Here is a 24,040-nt window from a genome sequence, read left to right as displayed (position 1 = left end):
ATCCAAAACATAGAGCCAAATCTACAATGGAATGGTTCAAAAATAAACGTATCCAGGTGTTAGAATGGCCAAGTCAAAGTCCAGACCTGAATCCAATCGAGAATCTGTGGAAAGAGCTGAAGACTGCTGTTCACAAACACTCTCCATCCAACCTCACTGAGCTCGAGCTGTTTTGCAAGGAAGAATGGGGAAGAATGTCAGTCTCTCGTTGTGCAAAACTGATAGAAACATACCCCAAGCGACTTGCAGCTGTGATTGGAGCAAAAGGTGGCGCTACAAAGTATTAACACAAGGGGGCCGAATAATATTGCACGCCCCACTTTTCAGTTTTTTATTTGTTAAAAAAGTTTAAATTATCCAATAAATTTTGTTCCACTTCACGATTGTGTCCCACTTGTTGTTGATTCTTGACAAAAAATTAAAATTTTATATCTTTATGTTTGAAGCCTGAAATGTGGCGAAAGGTTGCAAGGTTCAAGGGGGCCGAATACTTTTGCAAGGCACTGTATTTAATTTTTGCACTCCTGGTCCTCCATACATATTGGTCAACGTCAGTCAGTTTATCAAACAAATTTTAGTCCTAAGATTTTCTAAACAATTAAAAAACAAGGGTGCCCAAATTTATGCACCGGCCTATTTTTCTTTAAATCATTATTACGCACTTTCTGTTCATCCTATAAACTGCATTTCGTTTCTCAAATATTACTGTATTCATCTGCTATATTACATATTAAACAGAAATATTTGTTCCAAACAATCGGTGATTTACAAAGGGACATTTTCTTTTTAATGATTAGAGGTGCCCAAACTTTTGCATACCACTGTATGGAGTCAGCAGTGGACATTTTTCCTCGATGGATTCACTTTACAGAAATCAGTAGCAAAAGGTTGTTGTTTTTTTTTTTGTCTTTTGGTTGCAGACACTTGTGAAAGCGTGATTATACTGTGGTAACTATATGTCTTCCAGTTCTGGAATGACCCAGGTGTACAGTAAGGTACTGATGATCCGTTTGCATTTGGGTCTGTTGATTGTTGCTGCACGAAAGCTGTGCTCTCTTTTTCTCTCCCTCCCGCGTCCGTCTGCCATGCCGCGTCCTGCCAAGCTGGCCAGACCGCGCCGCGCGTGCGTTCCATTCTGACCAACATTTCTAAAAATAGCTCGTGGTTGACGTCACTCGGCGGAACGCGTATGAGTCGCTTAGCGGCGGGAAAGGGGGGCGGGGTAGACTACTGAGGAGACCGGAGAGAGACTGCGTGTTTTGGGAGGAAATAAAGAGTACCGCACCTTCGGCAGTCAAACGACAGCATCGCACCTCTAAACATTGTCACGGTCCCTCCACGCCAGCTCAGCGGCGGAGGAAAATATCAGTGACGTTACACCATTCCCGCCCACCACCCCACCTTAGTTTAGTAGGGCGGTAGGATACTGCCGTTGGATTGCGGAGGACCAATCACAGCGCTGCTTTGGACGTCGCCGTAGATTGTAAACCAATGAGGAGCCGAAGCTGCGCTGTCAATCAAGTTGGATTCTGTTTAGTGGGCGGGACGTTCAACGGGCTGTAGTTCCGTCATCCCTCTCATCTCCGGGGCTACAGGGGGCCAATGTTGATTTGGACGAATTTCCTTCGAAATAGGTGGACATTGGATTGGAAAAAACAATTTGCCGACGTGAAGGCTTTCGACTGACAACACCGCATCCCCGCCCTCCCCTTTGCTGTGTTTTTTTGGGCGCTGGGGTGAAGGTGGGAAGCCAGGGGGCCTCGCTCGGAGGGGCTGCAAGGAGGTATCGGAGAAGACTGGCTCCTCCGCGTTCAGACGGAAGCGCGGCTGCACCCTCGCGGTATCAGTCGGTTCCAAATCGACACATTGTTTGGATTTAGGAAATAGCGTCCTGTCCAAATCGAGCTTTGACCTGCTTGGCGGAGCCCGAGAGTGAGCCATCCTCCGTTGACAGGTTGTCATCATGGGCAACGCGCCCACGGCCAGGAAGGGCAGCGAGATGGAAAGCGGTGAGTAGAGCAAAGCATCACGCTTCACACCTGAGCGTCACCTGCCTGGCGCCCGCCTTCTTTCGATAGCGTTTGAGGCCTTACGACGGATCCATTTCGTTTGTGTGAGATCTAAATAGTACACACTTGAGAGTATCACCGTTCGCTGATCACAACATTTGTACAACGCGAGCAGTACATTATGTAAGTTCTGTATAGTACGTTCATGACGTGGTTTGTGATTGCAGTGATGCACAGTACTATTGAAAGACATCAACCCTATACTAATGTTTGGCATCCCTCATGGAGCGAAATTAGATAACAAAACTTGATACATCATGATACGATACGATTTGCGATACAAAGCTCACGATAAGCTCGCGATCCAACGATTATCGATACATTTGTAGAATATCCGAGAATGATTTTCTGACCAACAACTCATAAACAGAAAAACAGGCTTCTGCTGTGAATTGGAATGAGTTTATCACTAGTACCGTATTTTTCGGACTATAAGTCGCACCTGAAGATACGTCGCACCAGCCATAAAATGCCCAACGAAGAGGAAAAAAACATATAAGTCGCACCGAAATATAAGTCACATTTTTCGGGGAAATTTACTTGATAAAATCCAACACATAGAACAGATATGTCATCTTGAAAGGCAATTTAATATTAAAATACAATAGAGAACAACATGCTGAATAAGTGTACAGTATGATGTTACATGATGCATGAACAACGAAATGCGAATGTACTGTCCTCACCAGGACGCTACGGCTCGGTCCTGGCTATACAACGAGCTAAACTCCCAAATGACGATGCTGGACGTCCGTATAATTTGCTGAATCAGTTTCGTCCTCGATGCCAAACAGGTTCGCATCAACGTAAATGATAACTAGGTGCTATTACAGCAATGACACAAATGGTTAGCATGCGTTCGCTAGCATTAGCACATCGTTCAAACAACCACAGAACTGGCTTTTAAGAGTCGGATCGCGGGTGGAAAACACACAACAACAGAAAAGATGATAGACACAGGCGTTGCATCTGTAAAGATATTTTACAAGCATAAACAATGAACGTAGATTTGCAGCCATGAAAGCGCCACAAACTAAATGCATATATTTTAGGGGTGTCAAACGATTAAATTTTTTAATCGAGTTAATTACAGCTTAAAAATTAACTAATCGCAATTCAAACCATCTATAAAATATGCCATATTTTTCTGTAAATTATTGTTGGAATGGAAAGATAAGACACAAGATGGATATATACATTCAACATACGGTACATAAGTACTGTATTTCTTTATAATAACAATAAATCAACAAGATGGCATTACCATTATTAACATTCTGTTAAAGCGATCCATGGATAGAAAGACTTGTAGTTCTTAAAAGATAAATGTTAGTACAAGTTATAGAAATTTTATATTAAAACCCCTCTTCATGTTTTCGTTTGAATAAAATTTGTAAAATTTTCAATCAAAAAATAAACTAGTAGCCCGCCATTGTTGATGTCAATAATTACTTACACAATGCTCATGGGTGCTGAAGCCTATAAAATCAGTCGCACCCAAGCGCCAGCTGAGGGCGGCAAAACTCCGAAAAACACAACAAGTACACCTTTCACTGTGCTGTCATTTTAATCTGTTTGAGCAGGGCATTTGCACGTTAATTGCGTCAAATATTTTAACGGGATTAATTTAAAAAATTAATTACCTCTCGTTAACGCAATAATTTTGACAGCCCTAATGTATTTCAATATAAAAAAGTCAATAATACAATTGAACACACATTGCCAAAGGTAGAATGCGAACGTGGCTATAGCTATTAAGAGTTATTCAGATAACTATAGCATAAAGAACATGCTAACAAATTTACCAAACCATCAGTGTCACTGCAAAACACCAAAATAACATGGGAAATGATATCATAATGTGTTAATAATTTCACACAGAAGTCTGAGTAGAAGTCGCACCCCCAGCCAAACTTTGGGGGAAAAAAAACTGCGACTTATGGTCTGAAAAATACAGTAGACGTCCAATCCATTTGAAATGGGAGGGATGGCAGCGAATGAACGAATGTGAATTGGAATTAGTCTATCACAAGTAGACGTCCGAACCAGTGTGAGCAAATGAACATTCGTTCATTCGCTGCCATCCCTCCCTCTTCAAACGGATTGAACGTCTATGGCCGTCAGTGGCAGCCAATGCCAGGCAATGAGGTAATTTTGGGCCATTTAAGGTCATTTACCTGTTGATGTTCAGTTACCTCCTGTTGATATTGGGGTATTTTATGGGTCAATTCCTGTTGCTTTTGAGTTATAGAACTGGAAGTGACCTGGGAATCATCCAATTGAATAGGCAGTGACTCAAACTCAATAGGAAATGACCTATAAATGCCCTAAAATTAACCGCAAGTGACCTGTAAATGCCCTGAAAAACCCCAGTCTATATGCTTTGGGCGTCATGCAACGTCAATGCAGCCTTAGAGTTAACTGAGACACTATTATGGTGAAAGATTTTGGTAGCAACTTGTTGGTTCCTTTTTATTCATTTATTTTTAGACATTTACACCCCTAAACAAAACCATCCAAAATGACTTCGCGAGGTGCGCAGCACCCAGAGTGCCACACATAAGAAGAAGGGGGGAAAAAAACATGTTCATGTTCATTCAGAAGTGGCAAAGTTAGGGCTTACAGTGGCCAAATCCAGCCCGCCAAATTTTTTCATGTGAAGGCAAATTATGTGTGTCAATTTAGTATTTTTTCACCTTTATCAGCTTTGAAGTATTAGGGAAAATAGTTTTTGTGAGTAGGCATGTGCCGGTTTCTGGTTTCAAGGTTTTACCGTCGTATGAAACTGTCAGTTTCAAAACCACTAAAATTTTTCGTCATACCGTAATAGGGTATTACCTATTTTTTATGTATTTTTTTTCCCCCTTCAAAAAAGATAAAGTCACTAGTATGGGAGTACTTCAGCTCCCGAAAAGAAACAGATGGCATGACCTCCAACATGATTTCACATTTACTTGACCATCTGTCACTTTACACAAAATTTAAGGCAAGTAAATGCTGTCATGAATGTTTCCCACCAGCAACGAGAGCTTCTTTAGTGTGTCTTGCAATGGTAAAACAAATACTATAACATAAGCTTGTTAACGAGGCAGATAACGTGGGTGGTTAGCATGCTAAGACAGCTAACTAGTTTACTCTCTACCCTTAGCCTACTTTCGTAAAGTATTCCGTCAGTGTAAACATCTGTTCAAAATAACATTTTCACAATACAGCGTGTTGTGTTTTTTCCTCTCTGGCGACTATCTTTGTTGAGAGAGGGTGTGGGTGGGTGTCTGTATAAATGTGTAAATAATGATACGAGTCATACACATGCGCTCTGTCTCTTACGCTCGCTCTCCATTAATATTCAACTAATTCATATTAATAGTAGTAGTGGTATGTGTTTTACATTGGGTAAGGCATATTGTTAAGCCACAACTGAATTCATTACCTTATTAGTTCTCATCCCTTACAAAGACGGTGGAAACAGAAATATTGTTTAATCCCCGAGCAGGCGACCATCATGATTTTACGGCACTGTGTGGGTGTGTGCTGGTCCTTATGAGAAATGCAGTCTTTCTTAAGGCAAAGCACTACCGCTTTTGTCCACCGGCGTCGCTAAAATCGACCAAAACTGAAAAGTTAAAAGTGTTGCTATGAAGAGAAAATCAAGCTATTTTGAAATAGAAAAAAAAAAAACATTTAACATTTTTCTTTTACACTTTTGTGGACAATCTGTCAAAAACTCTTGTCTTCCACACAGACTACAATAACACTCCAGTGCAACTTTTCTGTAAATGTATACAGAACACTATATTATTGCAACATTCCTGTAAGCAAAATAGTGTCTTTCCTAACAGAAACTTCTGTAGTCAAAAATTTTGGGTACAACCTGGTGGGTTCTTTTTCAAACAGTGACACCATTTTAAAACAATTCATCGATTCTTGGTGCGAGCATGTCGATAAAATATTGAGAAACAACATTTTGTTACATATCACCTTATTGCTATATTGTCACATGCCTACTACTTATTATAGAACACCTTTTTATGCGACAGGTCTAGCCATACAATACTTTCAATTACCAAGATAGTTGATACAGTTTTTGTGTGTTTGTTTTTTCTTCTCTTAATTGACAAAACCTAAATTACTGTTGGTATTGTTCTTTTATAGTCAAGGAGTTCCTTGCTAAAGCCAAAGAGGACTTCCTGAAGAAGTGGGAGAACCCTGAACAGGTGAGAAAAACCATCCAATAGTTACTAAAGGTTCTCAGTGGAAAATATACTTTCATGTTTTTCCTGTTCAGGTCAAAACGTGTCTCTTATCAAGTAGAGATTAGTTAATGACAAATATTCAGCATTTACGTCCTGTACTAACTTTAAAATTGTAACTGAGTAATTCAGATCATTGGCTGTGACTTTTGAGGAAAGGAATGAACTCTTTCATGGGAATGGCTCCATAAGCGGATTTTAAGGAGGGGCCATATATTATTTATATATATATATATATATATATATATATATATATATATATATATATATATATATATATATATATATATATATTTTTTTTTTTTTTTTTTTTTTTTTTTTTTGATTGAAGCAACTTTTTGGGGAATTGAATGGTTTGGACACAAACGTCCTACCCATTATATGGCCCAAACACAAAACGGATTGCTTCAATCAGAGAAAACTTTTTCAATGAAAAATTAAGTGTTCAAATGCAAATTTTTTAATCTCAAATATTTTTTCGCATTCAGAAAAGTTTTCTATGATTGAAATTTTTCAGTTTTTTGATTGAAGTGATTTTTCTTTTTCTTTTTATATTTATATATTTTTTAAGCAACTTATTTTTTGATTGAATAATAAAAACAAAAACGTCCTTGCTAAAATGTGGCCCAAACACAAATCAACATTACTTCAACCAAAAAAGTTGCTTCAATGGAAAAAAAAAAAAAAAAAAAAATTCAATCAAACAAAAATAGCTTTCACATGTGTTTCAAATTTATTTTCGCATTCAAACACATTTTTTTTGGTTGAAGCGACTTTTTTTGATCGAAAATATATATTTTGATTGAAGTGACTTTTTTTGATTGAGTAATAAAGACACAAATCTACCTACATATGGCTCCGCCTAGAGGATACAATTTTTTGACTTGGGTAACGACATTGGCACAACACTGGCAGGCGTACCATATTCAGTGGGTGACGATCTTGGCGAAAAGTATTGCTTAAGCAGCCTCATTTAGAATTCCCCTCAAGAATGATGGGAATTGAAAAACGATCATTGTCAACTTATTATTATAAATATTCTTGCAAGTTAATTTTATTTCTGACACTGCGTTTGGGGGTCATCAACATGTTGTGGCCCCCCTGCCCCAAAAGTCAAACTCCGCCTATGAATGGCTGTATAAATTTGTTATAACAACAGCAAATATAGTAAACATATTTCATTGTAAATTTCTAGCTCAAATGATATAAACATCAAATTAAACTGCTATAATGTTATTTTTACTCCTGTTACAAAAGCTTTCCTGTGTTTATTTAATAAGCTTAAGTACAGATAAAAGAAACCATACTTCAGTAGGTAAAACAAGGCTACTGATGAAAAAAATGTGATGGAAATGTAATTGTGTGCATTTGTAGATATGGTAACACTTTATTTCAATGCTTCTTATGATGGTGTCATGAGACTCATAATCATGATATGACACCTGTCATCAACATAAATGAATGCTTACAACAGATGTCATTAGGTGTCCTGACCCAAAACCTCAACTTTCCATCACAAGTGACATCCCCGTAATTTTCGGACTATAAGGCGCACCTGACTATAAGCCGCCACCCACCAAATCTGACACGAAAATGGCATTTGTTCATATACAGTATGAGCCACACTGAACTATAAGCCGCAGGTTTCCACATTGTATTATGGGATAATTACACCAAAAGATCATACACAATAAAAATCAACAAGTGAGATAAAAGGCTTGTAATCCCAAAAATACGGTAATTTACTGAATGACACATAACTCATTGGCTACCACTGACAGCAATAGATGTCTAATCTATGAGTAGAATTACTACAGTATTGACACATCAATTTAAATTCAGAGAAGGACACAAAAAGCAACATTATTGGACGTCTATCTTACATTGCTCTGAAAGAGTTAATGATATCTGTCATAAGCATTAATTCATGGCAGGTATCATGTCATGATTATGACACAGTCTGAAGAAGCATTCAAATAAAGTGTATCCATAGCTATTAAGCTGCTCTAAGCATTTTTAGAACAAAAGGAGAAGGAAGCGTTTTAGCAAGGTAATAGAATTTCTTTTCGTCCAATTAAAAAAGTTGCACAAGTTTAAAAAGACCTTCAACACAGTATTGTACTGTTTATCATTCTAAAGCAATGTAATTGTTTAGAAAAGACATTCGACATCAAACAAAAACGAACCCAACTGACGCTTTTTTTATTTTGGCCTATCAGAACACTGCATGCCTGGAGCAGTTTGAGAGGTTGAAAACTCTAGGCACGGGCTCATTTGGTCGTGTTATGCTGGTGAGGCACAGAGAAACGGGACAGCATTACGCCATGAAGATCCTCAACAAACAGAAGGTCAGTCCAGGCCAGAGGTCAGAATGCACTCTCTTCCATAAAGTTAATGTACAAAGAAGGGATGTTTACACGTAACAGTAAACCTAAGGGAAAATGGTAATATTTTCACATATGCAGAATATTTAACAACATCAAAAGGGGAATTTAAGACATCTCAGAAGCAAGTGTCAAAACTAAACAGTTACATCATGTTCTGCATTCTTACAGCCTACTTTGATTTTGCAGATCAATCTCGGCATAATTTTGATATGCATGGTGTGCTACTGTTTAGCACGTCTTTAGCACGTTTAGCACAATTCTTGTGGTATTATGGATGAAAATGGCGAACTATAATCACCAAAATTGATCTGGATGTATACAGTATAGTCAAGCTCACCTCGACATATGGAAATATGAAACCTTCTCCCCAATCTTTCTTTTCATAGAAGATTTAAACTGCCCAGTTTGGAGCACTGCTCTCACTGGCCTGCAAACTGAGTGATGCTCATGGGAAATTTTAATATCTAATATTATACTCGATATGTATGTAAGTTATTTGTTTAAAACAAGAATAATTTTGCTTTGAAAAACCTAATGAAATGGATTCATACAATACAATGCCTTTTTTTGGTCAACATACTAGCAAATTGGAAGACTGAATATGTATTTGACATCAGTTCAGAGAAAAATGTTTTTGAAGGAGTAAATTTGAGGTGTAATGATGTTCACATGAAATTAGGGCTGCAGCTATCAATTATTTTAGTAGTAGATTAATCGATGAACTAGTTAGTTTGAATAATCGGATTAGGAACATAAAAAATTTAAAATGAGCTGAAAAAAATAAAAGAGGAAGAATACTTGGCTAACTTACATAGCAAAAGTCCGCTAGCTTAAACGCTATAAAATGCTAACATTTTTTTTACAATGCTCTCAAAAAATGGTTAAAACACATATTCCCGCAAAAAAAACGCTAAATATATCTATAAAGTAAATTACGAATACATTAAAAAACATTAGCTCAATCAAAATATTAGATTATGTTGGTCCTAACAGGAAGTAGCTGGGTTGCCTGGTACACCAGACTCAACGCTGTTCCAGCTATTGAGTCTGGCCACCATTCCCACGGATTCAATTTCCAGGGCGGAGCAAGCCACAGCAAACAGACAGCGGAATGGACCAATCAGCGACGGGCAGACGTGACGTTATTAACTGACGACTGAAGGACGAGGGACTTGCGCACAGAAGTAAACATACGAAGAGAGCGGAGTTTGTTCAACATGGCTAGCGCGAGACAGACTATTGTCAATGACTCGTGTCGCTGTGTTTTTGGTAATTTAAAACAGAATTTACCGCGGATTGGAACATGGTCTCGGTTATCCCGTTGAACATCTGTGTTGTGGAGACGACTTTCGGCGCGCAAGAGCGACGTTGCTCGTGAAGAACACGTCACGCAAATAAACGAATCTGATTTGTCGATTGATTTTGTACCTGCTCGAAAAGGCCGTTAATGGGATGGTTCCCAGACTATTTCTCTCAGTGTTTGAAAAATACAGGGAGAATAGTCTGGCAGAGCCAGGCAAGTAGCTGGGTTCAGCCATTTGAAATGAGTTATGTCATATTCACTGTCGCCACTAGAGGGCAGTGTGTCCGCCCAAAGCAATAAAATTAATGCAAACACTTTCAAAACAAATTTATTTGAGTCTGGTTTTCTAATCGAATTACTGAAATTGATCGATTAATCGTTGCAACACTACATGAGATCTCGTTAGACTCAAAATTACTATATGCATCCTTTCCTTTTTCCACAAGAAGCCAAGTATACCCTGGAGTGGTTAATCTCACAGCTAATAGTTTATTTTATGTTTACTGTATTTATTATTTAACCAGATGAAACAAGTCATTCCATTCAGACAGAAATAGTCAGTGGCACTAAAACATGATCACTTACTTGACTTCAATTTTTTTTGTTTACATAGGCTGTCTTAGTCCAGTGAATTAGTCTATCACCATCAATGGCAACCAATGAATTCAACACCCCTTCTCCAGAATAATATATATATCTTTTCACTCTGTCTGAATTCTAGGTGGTCAAGCTCAAGCAGATAGAGCACACTCTGAATGAAAAGAGAATTCTTCAGGCCGTTAACTTTCCTTTCCTTGTGCGTTTAGAGTACTCGTTCAAGGTAAGGCCATTTTCCTGATTTTTTTCCTATGAATTTGTGTGAATGTTGTTGGTTTATGCCATGTGGGAACACTTCAACAGCAGACGTGCTCCCTAGTTGCCATACTCCTATTAAGGTTTTATCCATTTAAGCTGTTTGGATGAACCTTAAATGCCCCGGGATTGAATACCTTGATGTCTCAGATAAACCTATTAGCAGCATGGTTTCCCAGTGTCTGGATTTTATACTAACCTAACATACTACACAGCAATGAACTAGTTTTTATATTGGTAAAATAAACAAGGACAATCTGCATTTTAAATCAGTTTATAGCCCATATTTTTGATATGGTTGACTGCAGACCCATTTCAGTTTTACTGCCATTTGTGGAGAGCACAGCGGCCTCTAGTGGCTATTATTGGCACTCGACTATAAGGTCTATCGGATAGAGGATAGACTCTATCCTCAGTTAAAGAAAGATAAAGACAGTATTTTGGCGGCGTTAAAAGTATATTAGGGATGGGGAGTTAACTTTAATTAACACGATATTCCTGAAAATTTGACGGGAGGGAAACATTAATTGGTCTTGCATCCAAAACATATTGTTAGATTCATTTATTATTTTTAAATATCATAATTCATTCAAATTCCTGTTGGACCTAAGTGCGTACGACAGGATAAAAAAAAAGTCTTAAATAGCATTATAATGTGAATTTGAATCATATTTTGAGACTATTCGACTATATACAACAATTTGGCAAAGCGCAGATGACGAGAAATTAGTTTTTTAATCCGCCGTTTAGCTACGCCTACCATTTTAGGGCTCTAGCGTCCCCTACAGGAGGATGACGTCGGCAGGGTCATGGTTTCATCTGATGTAGAATTCAACCCATTGAGGGAGAATTATTCAGAACGAGGAAAATGGGACAAAGAGAGCCGCAAAATGTCATTGTTTCAGTCTCTCTTCTCCAATATTTTTACAGGATATTGTTTTTATCGAAGTACCTTTCCCCAGTTGCTAAATAAATGGTATGGTCATGACAAATAACAGTCTTGTGCTAAATGGAATATGAAATAATAAAAATTCATTTATTCAGTACAACATGGCAAAATAATGTTCAAAACTGTCGACTTCACCTTTACTGTCGCAACTCCAGAACGATATTTTATGCCTCCGTAGTTAGTCAGGCTTTTGTCATTTCCCTGCCCCGGCTTCGGACAGTGTAAACAAACCAAGAGGCATGACAGCTAGCCGACATGCTAACCCCAACCGAGTGACGTCTCAAAGTCTTATTTTTGCTTTTCAAAGCGAAAAATCACACAAAACTAGCCCGGATCATATCACACGGCGGCGGGGTTGTCGATTGTCTTCGGCAACCTGCCCGGCGGCGAGCAAGTTACAGCTCGTTCCCCTGCTACGGACAGGGGAGCTCGCCGGGGAAGCAGCGTAGCTGCCACATGGTCCCGAGTGGCATTTTCGGTGGACAATCAGCCACAAAATGCAAGCCACCTCTATAATAAAACGTGTGCCATGATCCCAGTATTTGACATAATACAAAATACCATGTTTACTCACTTCCTCGTAAGTCCAATGGTCCCACAGTAGTAGGGCTTGTTTTGGCCAATATCCGCGGTGAACGGGAACCTTTTGAAACCCAAAAAGGCCCACACGCCTCTCCCTGGTGCAGCAACAATTTTCTGCGGCCGTTTGGCTGGTGTGATGCGAAAAATAAACGAATTAATCTGCAAAATCAGCTGAATCCGCAGGCCAGCTGCATGCTATTAAGCAATGCTGTACTGTGAGATGCTGACCCGGGTGACGTCACATTCGCATTCGTCCGAAACCCAAGATTGAAGCCGGAAGTCACAAATTTTCATGGCGCGGGATTAAAACATTTTTTATATAAGACGATCGCTTCCACACACATCCAAGCGGTCCATTTAATTCAGGAGCATAAAACACTGCGTGAAATATGAAATAAACATGCTTTTTGGTGTCATACGCACTTTATTGCACATTTTGAGTGTTATTCAGGTGTATTGTATTTTGCTTACACATGTGCTTTTACTGGGATTATGCAGGTCATTAAAAAGCATTAAAAGTCATTAAATGGATTTTGTCAAACTTCAGGCCTTAAAAAGCATTAAACTAAATATTTGAGGCATTAAAAATTACATAAACCTGACGGTTAAAGAAATTTTTTAAAAGATAAATTATTAGAGGTATCATTTTAAAATGATACCGGATAATATCGACATCGGTTTTTCATTGTCGGTTTTAGGTCAAACTGTGTGTTGCCTTCAAAGTGAATGTAGAAGCTTTCTGCCTTTGTTCAGCAGTTATGCTTATTGACCATTAGATGTCTCTAAACTAAGATGCTAGGGATTCGTATGCGAGCATACGATTTGTATTCAGGGTGCAAAATTAAATGAACAATAATTACATTAGATACCCCATTCACTGTACTGAAGCTGTGTGCCTTTGTTGTTATTTTGAGCCAGAAGCACTATGTGAGTCATATGTGATATGGCAGTGTCTTATTGGCACTTTGCACTTGCACTTGTTACAAAAAAACTGATGTTTGCCCGATTTTGATTTCAACAATAAATTTAGTGGTGAAATATAGGCCCGTTTTCCTTAACTTTAGTTGAAGCCGTTCCCTTATTTTTCACACCATGTTTATTGGAATACCTTGAAGTTTTTACATTTACCATTCTTAAAGTATCCAGTGGGGCATCACAATCAGTGTTGCCACAGATTACTTGAAAAAGTAATTGAATTACTTTACTTTTCTGATAACTTTTTTATCAAAGTAACTAAGTTACTTTTTACCAATTTTTCTCCCTTTGCCGCCTCAACATAAGAATGACAACAGAAAAATGTCATCGCATGTAGTTGACTTTCCCATAATTGAATTTAAAAGGGAAGATCAGAATTTTTCACATAAGGCGTAATCTTCCAGTTAGCGGAGGTTTAATTAGTCGATGGAGTTGATTTTAACCACCATTGACTCGTGCTAGCTTAGCCACGCCAGAGCCCCAAAACCAACGAATAATTGACAAACTGCATGAAATTTGTTGAAATCAAGTCCACCGACGAATTAAACCCGAAGATTAAGCCTGAGGTCAAAAATTCTGAGTTTAGGGTTAACAGCATATCAGTGCCAATGTAAAACAATGCAAATTGACTGCACAATAATCAACAACACACAAATGAATTGCTCAGTGCAATAAACACAAAGGTGGGGACGGGCGCGGATGCGCGCGCACAACCTGGAAGTACGCCGCATACACGTGCAGTCATTTTGGCCACAAAGCGTGGCGGCAACAAAGCACTTTACACTCAATCATACTTAAAACACATCCCAAAGATACTAAACGAACACATCACCTCACGGCATTAATGTGGAACACGAATATGATGTAAACAATGCGTGCCAACTTGGAGCGACAACTACCCGTCGTTGCAAGGCAAATTTATTTATATAGCACAATTCAACACAAGGCAATTCAAAGTGCTTTACATCACATGAAGATCATTAAAATCACATTTAAGACAATCAAAATCGGAAATAAAATTATACATAAAAATCGCATTTAATAACAAATAGAATAAAAATAAATAAATAAAAATAAAACAAAAACTGATAATAATAATAATTGAAATCAGCAATGGAGATAAGCACAAGAGGAATAGAAAGCAAGTAGATTGAAATATATAGACAGTTATGGATATGCAGTGCTAAACAAAAGCATTTTTAGCCCTGATTTAAAAGAGCTAACAGTTTGAGCATACTTCAGACGTTGCAATGGCAAAGCTACGAAACGGCCGCGCATGTAGGGGGTCCAACCTACCGCTGGAACCCTCTACAATGAAGGAAGAATAATCATGTTCATTCATGGAAGTACACGGATCAACATTCCCTCGCACATCGCAACAGGTGGCTGCACTTGGCTCTAATGTGCACCCACGCTGGCAGCCTGACACACGCTCTTCTCAGTCCCAATACACTTAGCGCGTGTGACTCGAGACCAAAACAGGAAGTAACTGTGAGCGGTTACCATAGAAAACGAACACGTAGCGGCGACCTTTCTAGCATTTTCTATTCAAAATGCTCTTCGTACATGACTACAATATTTTTCATTCTACATACATTATGAGGCAATAACAAAATAGTAACGCACAAACACTAAGGAAACTAACTTTAATCAGATTACTAGTTTGGAAAAATGAATGTGTTAGATTACTCGTTACTGGAAGAAAGTAATCAGATTATAGATATAGATTATAGCATTACTTGACAACACTGAATAGTGACGGGATCTGTCGTTCACTTGAGTAAACGAATCCATTCCGGTTCGTTCAGTAAAACGATTCGTTCAAACGAATCGTTCAACGAATCGTTCGCCCCCCTCATCTCCCTCCCCACCCAAATGAATCGTTCGGTTAGTGAACGGGAAGTGACGTTGCCGAACGAATCACCAAAGACCGCTTCGCAGTATAACTGAACGGGAAGTGACATTGCTTGGTCCCTCCCTCTCTTGCACATTGACCACTCGTCGTAGTTTCAGAAATGAGTGACAGGCGATATCATTCTGCTCTCAGAGACAGCCTCGTCTCCCTCCCTCCCGCAGCTGCAAAAGCGAGGGAGAACTTCCGCGTCGTCTGTCCTAGTTCTATGGGCTCAAAGTCATGGCTCGTGCTTGCATTTCGAATTAGGACACGGTTAAACATTTTCCTTTTGAGGGGGAAGTCGGGGTTTGGGGTCGGGGGCGCACGGACTTTCTTTAGCATGATCTTGCTCACATATACAATGCTGCTGCTAACAGCCAACGCGGCATGCCTGCTGTCACGAAAATAAAAATAAATCGAAAGTTTAATTTCTAATTATGGAACGGCCAACACATCATATTAACCTCTCGCTCTGTTGTATTTTTGTTTTTTATTATTAAGATGATCGTTTTGAATTTTTGCACTGGTATTAATAAATAAAATAATCCGGTCAGCTCCCCTGTCGTCCCCGCATCTCAGATCGTCAAATGCTGACGAGAAATAATTGTTTGCTTTATGATTTCGCCTTTCTACTCTCATTAGTCTGTTAAGAAAAATGTAGACATATTGCAAAATCTCCCGTGTCCGCGCGCTTTGTTTTTGGGGCGCTTGAGTAGCACATGATGGACGGATTGACATAATTTGTCAAACCAACCGACACCCTCTGACACGAAAAAAAAAAAAAAAAAACACTCGGAAAAAATTGACATGTATATACAGTTTCATTGCAAATCAGTATTATGGTGATCATACTAAATATTATTTTTTTTCTGTGCACATATGAGGTACATATCGCTGCCATGAAGCCTCCATATAGTGACAGTTCTCTGCCCGCTTCACTGCCGTCACGCGACCGCAGCTCAGGTTTTGCTTGCCTCGCAGCTACGCGTGTTTTAAATTACTGTAAATTTGATAGTATATCGTCATAGGCACAGTCCCGAGTCTGTTGAGAAAAGTAGAACACTAAACCATGCTCGCTAGATTTGTGTGGTGTTTTTGTCTTTTTGAGCAGCATTTGATAGGCTCCACGTTAACAAATATGTGACAAAGTCGTTTCCTTTCATTTTATGACTCGTTCACCGCATAGTCATTACTGGAAAGTCAAGTTAGCAGCAAGCTAGGTCAGGAACCGGAGGACCGAATCACTGAACGGGAAGTGACAAAACTCAGTCTTTCCCCCCTGCCTGCACGCTGGCTGCTTATTGGCCACACGTGGAAATGAGTGACATACGCCATGATTCTGTTTCCGCTCCCTCCCCTGCCCGCGATGAGGCTGGCGTCTGATTGGTCGTGTGCGATGTCAGAAGACGCTGCCGCTTGCTCAACGCCCTCCCACGCAGCGAACAAGCGCCACCAACTTCATAGAACGAATCAGTGCAGATGGTGATTAGTTCGGTCTCGTTCACCCAAACAATTCGTTCAAAAAGAACGAATCGTTCGCGACCGATACAACACTAACACTGAACACAATACAATTAGCCATAATATGTTAAGGCAACGACGCCATGTATCGCTATTGGTTTGATATTGGTCTCGGATTGTTGTTGTTGGACAATATCAGTCAAAAAGTCATTATCGGCCAACTCTACTTACAATGTGTGTGTTTGAAACTATCTGCAGTTGGGCATGGGCATTAAATTTGTTTGAAGTGGCATTAAATTACCGTATTGGCCCGAATATAAGACTGCCCTGATTATAAGACGACCCCCTCTTTTTCAAGACTCAAGTTTGAAAAAAGACTTTTTGAACACCAAATTAATTTTTTACAGAAAATAATTACAGTACATCCGAAACAAATGATTATAACGATATATTTGAAAGCAAAATACTGTTATTTTGCCTCATTCAAATCTTACTATCTGAACATTTAAAAATGTAAACTAAAGTGCAATCACATTCGTAAATGAATGGCTTCTGGTTTTTGAAATGTAAATAAACCAATCTATTGTGATAAAACAACAAGATTGCAATAACTGCATTAGCCGTCAAAGTGAAGTCCAACTGTAACTGTAGTCTTGAAACAAATCTGAGTAAGCAAAAACACTACAATAAAATAATGCAAACTGGTTAAACTTGAGAGTAGCTGAGATCTGTCATGACAGAACATCGCTTCAATGGTATCTGGCGCCATCTAGTGTCGTGAATGGGTATAACGTCTAGACCGCGAATATAAGAGGACCCCCTCTTTTTCAGTCTTATTTCAATGCAAAAAACACAGTCTTATATTTGGGCCAATACGATACATTTGCTGATACCTGTATAGAAACCCCTTTTTAGTGACACTAAGACAACACATTTCTCTTCTCCTCCACAGGACAACACTAACCTTTACATGGTGATGGAGTATGTGCCAGGTGGGGAGATGTTCTCCCATCTACGAAGAATTGGCAGATTTAGGTAAGTGTTGAGTGGACATGAAGACGTTTTTGGGGATATGTGGGAAAATTGGGTAGCCACGTTTTGTCTGATTTACGCTCAACTCGATGATGTGTTTCCCTGAGCATATATACTTGCATTTTCAGTGAGCCTCATGCTCGGTTCTACGCTGCTCAAATTGTACTGACCTTCGAGTACCTGCATGCTTTGGACCTGATCTACAGAGATCTGAAGCCAGAAAACCTTCTCATAGACCAACAGGGCTACATACAGGTAAATTTAGCCTCTATTGAATGAATACATGGGAATATTGTATATACTGTAGCCATGGAGATGATACTGTATATATTCACTAGTTGGCTTTTGGGGGGAAGGTTTAATGTTTTGCCTGTGTGTATTAATAGTGCAGACACCCACAAGGCTTACATTATAAATCACAGCTAAATAATAAGCGATTCAAATGCCAGTGAGGTGATCCGTTGCGTCTGCAAAAACATTCAAGTTTGATACATTTGCTTGAGAAGCCACCTATAAACACAAAAATGTTATGTCAATTCAGTTATATTCAAAGAATTCTGAATTGTTTGCAACAGTGAAATAACAACAATAATGCAAGCATAACACCATTCACATCGTCAATTTGCATTAAGGATGTGCAGGATTATATTCTCTCACTTTGCACATTTTGTTTGAAGCTGTTTTATTCTATTATTCCATTTGATGAAAAATGTTAAATGAACCTGTTGCAATTCATGCAACACAAAAAATAATGTCTACATGAGATAAATCAATGCTGGTGTTCAATCAACATGCCCATATTCCACACTGATTATGTCAGTCCAAAGTAAATTGAAAGGATACTGTAGATAAGTATTGACGGACGGAGGGATGGACCGACAGACATGTACATGGATAGCTCACTGCTTTCGCTCAAACTTTTCTTGCTCTGACAGGTGACAGATTTTGGCTTTGCCAAACGTGTAAAAGGCAGGACCTGGACACTGTGTGGCACACCAGAATATCTAGCTCCTGAAATCATCCTCAGCAAGGTAAAGTACTGTTTTGCTGTAAAAACAACAAAAAATCTAACATTATTATCTCTGCATTTCACTGCTATCATATTACTAGTTTTATACCAGTGTTGTTTTTGGCAGCCATTTTAAGTTTCGTCTCAGTCTTTTGGACGAAAATACTTATTAGTCTTAGTCATATTTTAGGCATTTCAAAATGTGTTCGTCTTCATCTAGTTTTAGTCAACAATTCTCAAAATGTTTTTGTCTATGAACTTCAAAAGTTTTAGTCCATGAATAAATAAATAAAAGTTTTCCAACAATTTCGAATGAGCATGACAGGCGAGCACATAACTTTAGCGTCTACAAGGACATTACCATTTTCATGATGATAATACAACTCAGAAGGAAAACGGCACATTATTTGCAATTAATCAAACTCACCTGGATGCCACGAACTGTATGTAAAATGTGTAAAAAGTGTATAAGACGACACAGAGTCACCACGCTAAATGCTAACGCGAACGCTATGCTAATGCCGTATTGGCCCGAATATAAGACGGTGTTTTTTGCATTGAAATAAGACTGAAAAAGTGGGGGTCGTCTTATATTCACGGCCTAGATGTTATACCCATTCACGACGCTAGATGGCGCCAGATATCATTGAAGTGATGTTCTGTCATGACAGATCTCAGCTACTCTCAAGTTTAACCAGTTTGCATTATTTTATTGCAATGTTTTTCCTTATTCACATTTGTTTGAAGACTACAGTTACAGTTAGACTTCACTTTGGTGGTTTATGCAGTTATTGCAATTTTGTTGTTTTGTCACAATAGATTGGTTTATTTACATTTCAAAAACCAGAAGCCATTCATTTACGAATGTGATTGCACTTTAGTTTACATATTTAAATGTTCAGATATTAAGATTTGAATGAGGCAAAATAACATGCTTTTTCTCTCAAATATATTGTTATAATCATTTGTTTCAGATGTACTGTAATTATTTTCTGTATAAAAATTAATTTGGTGTTCAAAAAGTCTTTCATCAAACGGTCAATCAAATGGTCTTATAATCAGGGCCGTCTTATATTCGGGCCAATACGGTATATCTAGCCAAAATTAAAAAGCAAAACTTACCAAGCAGCACCTGACACATACAGTTGTGGTCAAAAGTTTACATACACTTGTGAAGAACATAATGTCATGGCTCTCTTGAGTTTCCAGTTATTTCTACAACTCTGATTTTTCTCTGATAGAGTGATTGGAACAGATACTTCTTTGTCACAAAAAACATTCATGAAGTTTGGTTCTTTTATGACTTTATTATGGGTGAACAGAAAAAAGTGATCAAATCTGCTGGGTCAAAAATATACATACAGCAGCGCTAATATTTGGTAACATGTCCCTTGGCCATTTTTTACTTCAATTAGGCGCTTTTGGTAGCCATCTTCTGGCAAGCTTCTGGTTGAATCTTTGACCACTCCTCTTGACAGAATTGGTGCAGTTCAGTTAAATTTGATGGCTTTCTGACATGGACTTGTTTCTTCAGCATTGTCCACAAGTTCCCAATGGGGTTTAGGTCAGGACTTTGGGAAGGCCATTCGAAAACCTTAATTCTAGCCTGATTTAGCCATTCCATTACCACTTTTGATGTGTGTTTGGGGTCATTGTCCTGTTGGAACACCCAACTGCGCCCAAGACCCAATCTTTGACTGTGGTCACTGACATCTGTGTTCCAGCAGCTTCTAATTCTTGGCAGATCTGCTTTTTGGTGATTCTCGGTAGAATCTTCACCCTTCTGACCAATTTTCTCTCAGCAGCAGGTGACAGCTTGCGTTTTCTTCCTGATCGTGGCAGTGACAAAACAGTGCCATGCACTTTATACTTTCAAACAATTGTTTGCACTGTTGCTCTTGGGACCTGCAGCTGCTTTGAAATGGCTCCAAGTGACTTTCCTGAGTTGTTCTAGTCAATGATTCGCTTTTTCAGATCCATGTATGTATATTTTTGACCAAGCAGATTTGATCACTTTTTCTGTTAACCCATAATAAAGTCATAAAAGAACCAAACTTCATGAATGTTTTTTGTGACAAAGAAGTATCTTTTCCAATCACTCTATCGGAGAAAAATCTGAGTTGTAGAAATAACTGGAAACTCAAGAGAGCCATGACATTATGTTCTTCACAAGTGTATGTAAACTTTTGACCACAACTGTATTTGCCTGTAGAAAGAAGTTTATTACAGCCACAGATAAAATTGATCCTATGATTTTAAAGTACATAGAATTCTGGTAACGGAATGGTATAGTATCGGCAGATGTTAAAATTCAGATATTGGATCAGAATTTTTAAAATGTGGATCGGTGCATCCCTACTTTTAGCTAACTGCTCCTGCCTGCTTTTAGCCTGTTTATGAGAGTCTCATATACTGTACTGTAATACATTTGTCATCTCCATTAGGGATACAACAAGGCAGTGGACTGGTGGGCCCTGGGCGTGCTGGTCTATGAGATGGCAGCTGGGTACCCCCCTTTCTTTGCTGACCAGCCTATTCAAATCTATGAGAAGATTGTATCGGGGAAGGTATAATTCACTTTCTGACTGACACACTCGCTCACAATACACATCCATGTGCAGTATGTACTGTATGAAAATGAAACCGTCATTATTTTTGCTTTCTTTCTGTGATATAAATACTACTGGACAAAAAAGAGAAAAGAAGCAAATCCTTAGACGAGAGGGGTGGGACTGTAATTCAGCTGCATTGGTGCATGCTGGTCATGTTCATGAGGCGACTTCAATCATAACTATAATAATTGCAAGCTGCTGGCCATATTTTAATGCAGGCTTGGGTTTATTCATCTTATCACGATTTTCCAAATTCAAAACCTGTCTGCAATTGAAGTTGTTGAGATTTTAGTCAATATACTCAATGATTAAAGTTTGACCTTCAAATTTTAGTCATGATTATTATGACTATTAACATCTCCATTTGCAGAAAGCTGGTAAGATCTTTGGTTATGATTATACTAAAAAGGGGACATTGTATGAAAGAGGTACTTTTCGGTTCTAGTTGTGTCGGAAGTGGCTGCCCATCCGCCAAGTATTATATACAGTGGGACAAATAAGTATTTAGTCAACCACTAGTTGTGCAAGTTCTCCCACTTGAAAATATTAGAGAGGCCTGTAATTGTCAACATCGGTAAACCTCTACCATGAGAGACAGAATGTGGGGGGGGGGGAAATCACTGTTTGATTTTTAAATAATTTATTTGCAAATCATAGTGGAAAATAAGTATTTGGTAAATACCAAAAGTTAATCTCAATACTTTGTTTTGTAACCTTTGTTGGCAATAACGGAGGCCAAACATTTGCTGTTACTCTCCACAAGCTTTTCACACACTGTTGCTGGTATTTTGTCCCATTCCTCCATGCAGATCTCCTCTAGAGCAGTGATGTTTTGGGGCTGTCGTTGGGCAACACGGACTTTCAACTCCCTCCACAGATTTTCTATGGGGTTGCGATCTGGAGACTGGCTAGGCCCCATTCATTCTTTCATTTACACAGATCAGTCGTCCTAGTCCCTTTGCAGAAAAACAGCCCCAAAGGATGATGTTTCCACCCCCATGCTTCACAGTGGGTATGGTGTTCTTCGGATGCAATTCAGTATTCTTTGTCCTCCAAACACAAGAACTTGTCTTTCTCCCAAAAAGTTGTATTTTGGTTTCATCTGACCATAACACATTCTCCCAGTCCTCTTCTGGATCATCCAAATGCTCTCTAGTGAACCGCAGACGGGCCTGGACGTGTACTGGCTTCAGCAGGGGGACACGTCTGGCAGTGCAGGATTTGAGTCCCTGGCGGCGCATTGTGTTACTGATGGTAGCCTTTGTTACTGTGGTCCCAGCTCTCTGTTGGTCATTCACTAGGTCCCCCCGTGTGGTTCTGGGATTTTTGCTCACCGTTCTTGTTATCATTTTGACTCCACGGGGTGAGATCTTGCATGGAGCTCCAGATCGAGGGAGATTATCAGTGGTCTTGTATGTCTTCCATTTTCTAATAATTGCTCCCACAGTTGATTTCTTCACACCACGCGTTTTACCTTTTGCAGATTCAGTCTTCCCTGCCTGGTGCAGGTCTACAATTTTGTCTCTGGTGTCCTTTGACAGCTCTTTGGTCTTGGCCATAGTGGAGTTTGGTGTGTGACTGACTGAGGTTGTGGACAGGTGACTTTTATACCGGTAATGAGTTAAAACAGGTGCCATTAATACAGGTAACGAGTGGAGCCTCATAAGACCTCGTTAGAAGAAGTTAGACCTCTTTGACAGCTAGAAATCTTGCTTGTTTGTAGGTCACCAAATACTTTTTTTCCACTCTAATTTTGAAATAAATTCTTTAAAAATAAAACAATGTGATTTTCTGTTTTTTTTCCCCCCACATTCTGTCTCTCATGGTTGAGGTTTACCCAACCATAAGACACTGGATTTTGACTGATTTTGCAAGGCCCACAGAAAATTCTGTTCTATTGCTATATAAACATGGAACCCACCAAAAGAAAGATGACTCTCTTCTTTCAGCAGGAAAAAAAAGTTAGTTCATATCTTTTTCCATTCTTTAGAAATGAGCATTAGAAAATAGCTTAATTTGAGCAATTTTCCAATTTCTGATGAAAAAACAGAGAAATTGAGACGTATTACGTCTTTGGGACACTGAAACAATTAAAAATAGAACGTATTTATACGTTTTTGGGAACAAATTAGTTAATTAAGACTTTAATGTAGGGGCGTAACCTTTATTTACTAATTCCAGGTGAACCAAAAACAGTGGTGGATGTACACCCTTGAAATTGTGAAAATACAATATAATGTATACAAAATATACGATATTTAATATATATATACTGTCATTTTGCCTAGGTGCGTTTCCCGTCCCACTTCAGCTCCGACCTGAAGGATCTCTTGAGAAACCTGCTGCAGGTAAAGAATTGTCGTTTTTTTTCTAATCAAAGGTTTGCAGTCATATGTGTTTGGTATTTTTTGTTTTATTTTGTATTTTTCCAAAAAAAAAAGTGCTCCATTAATCATAATGAGCCAAAAAAAATACAAAAAAGTTTTTGTCTTATTTCTAGGTTGATCTTACTAAACGCTATGGGAATCTCAAGAACGGGGTCAACGACATAAAGGGACACAAGTGGTTTTCAACTACTGACTGGATTGCCATTTACCAGAAAAAAGTATGTATTTTTTCTAAGGAATTTCACGACTTAACGATACGCTGTCGATTATTTGGATAA

General features: G+C 38.8%; 1 protein-coding gene across 1 annotated transcript in view; it reads left to right on the top strand.

Moving 5' to 3' along the window:
- Positions 1–1,529: 1,529 nt before the first annotated feature.
- prkacab (protein kinase, cAMP-dependent, catalytic, alpha, genome duplicate b) overlaps positions 1,530–24,040 on the top strand; it is a 32,677-nt gene continuing 10,166 nt past the window's right edge. Inside the window, exons 1-10 of the mRNA XM_057844095.1 lie at positions 1,530–2,009; positions 6,222–6,283; positions 8,539–8,667; positions 10,731–10,829; positions 17,675–17,757; positions 17,883–18,009; positions 18,690–18,785; positions 21,208–21,330; positions 23,664–23,723; positions 23,876–23,980. Coding sequence (XP_057700078.1) covers positions 1,964–2,009; positions 6,222–6,283; positions 8,539–8,667; positions 10,731–10,829; positions 17,675–17,757; positions 17,883–18,009; positions 18,690–18,785; positions 21,208–21,330; positions 23,664–23,723; positions 23,876–23,980 — 930 coding nt within the window. The 5' untranslated portion in view covers positions 1,530–1,963. The remainder of the gene's footprint in view (positions 2,010–6,221; positions 6,284–8,538; positions 8,668–10,730; positions 10,830–17,674; positions 17,758–17,882; positions 18,010–18,689; positions 18,786–21,207; positions 21,331–23,663; positions 23,724–23,875; positions 23,981–24,040) is intronic.

This window comes from Corythoichthys intestinalis, chromosome 8 (assembly GCF_030265065.1).
Source record: "Corythoichthys intestinalis isolate RoL2023-P3 chromosome 8, ASM3026506v1, whole genome shotgun sequence".
NCBI lineage: Eukaryota > Metazoa > Chordata > Actinopteri > Syngnathiformes > Syngnathidae > Corythoichthys > Corythoichthys intestinalis.
This window is presented reverse-complemented; position numbering and strand designations above follow the sequence as displayed.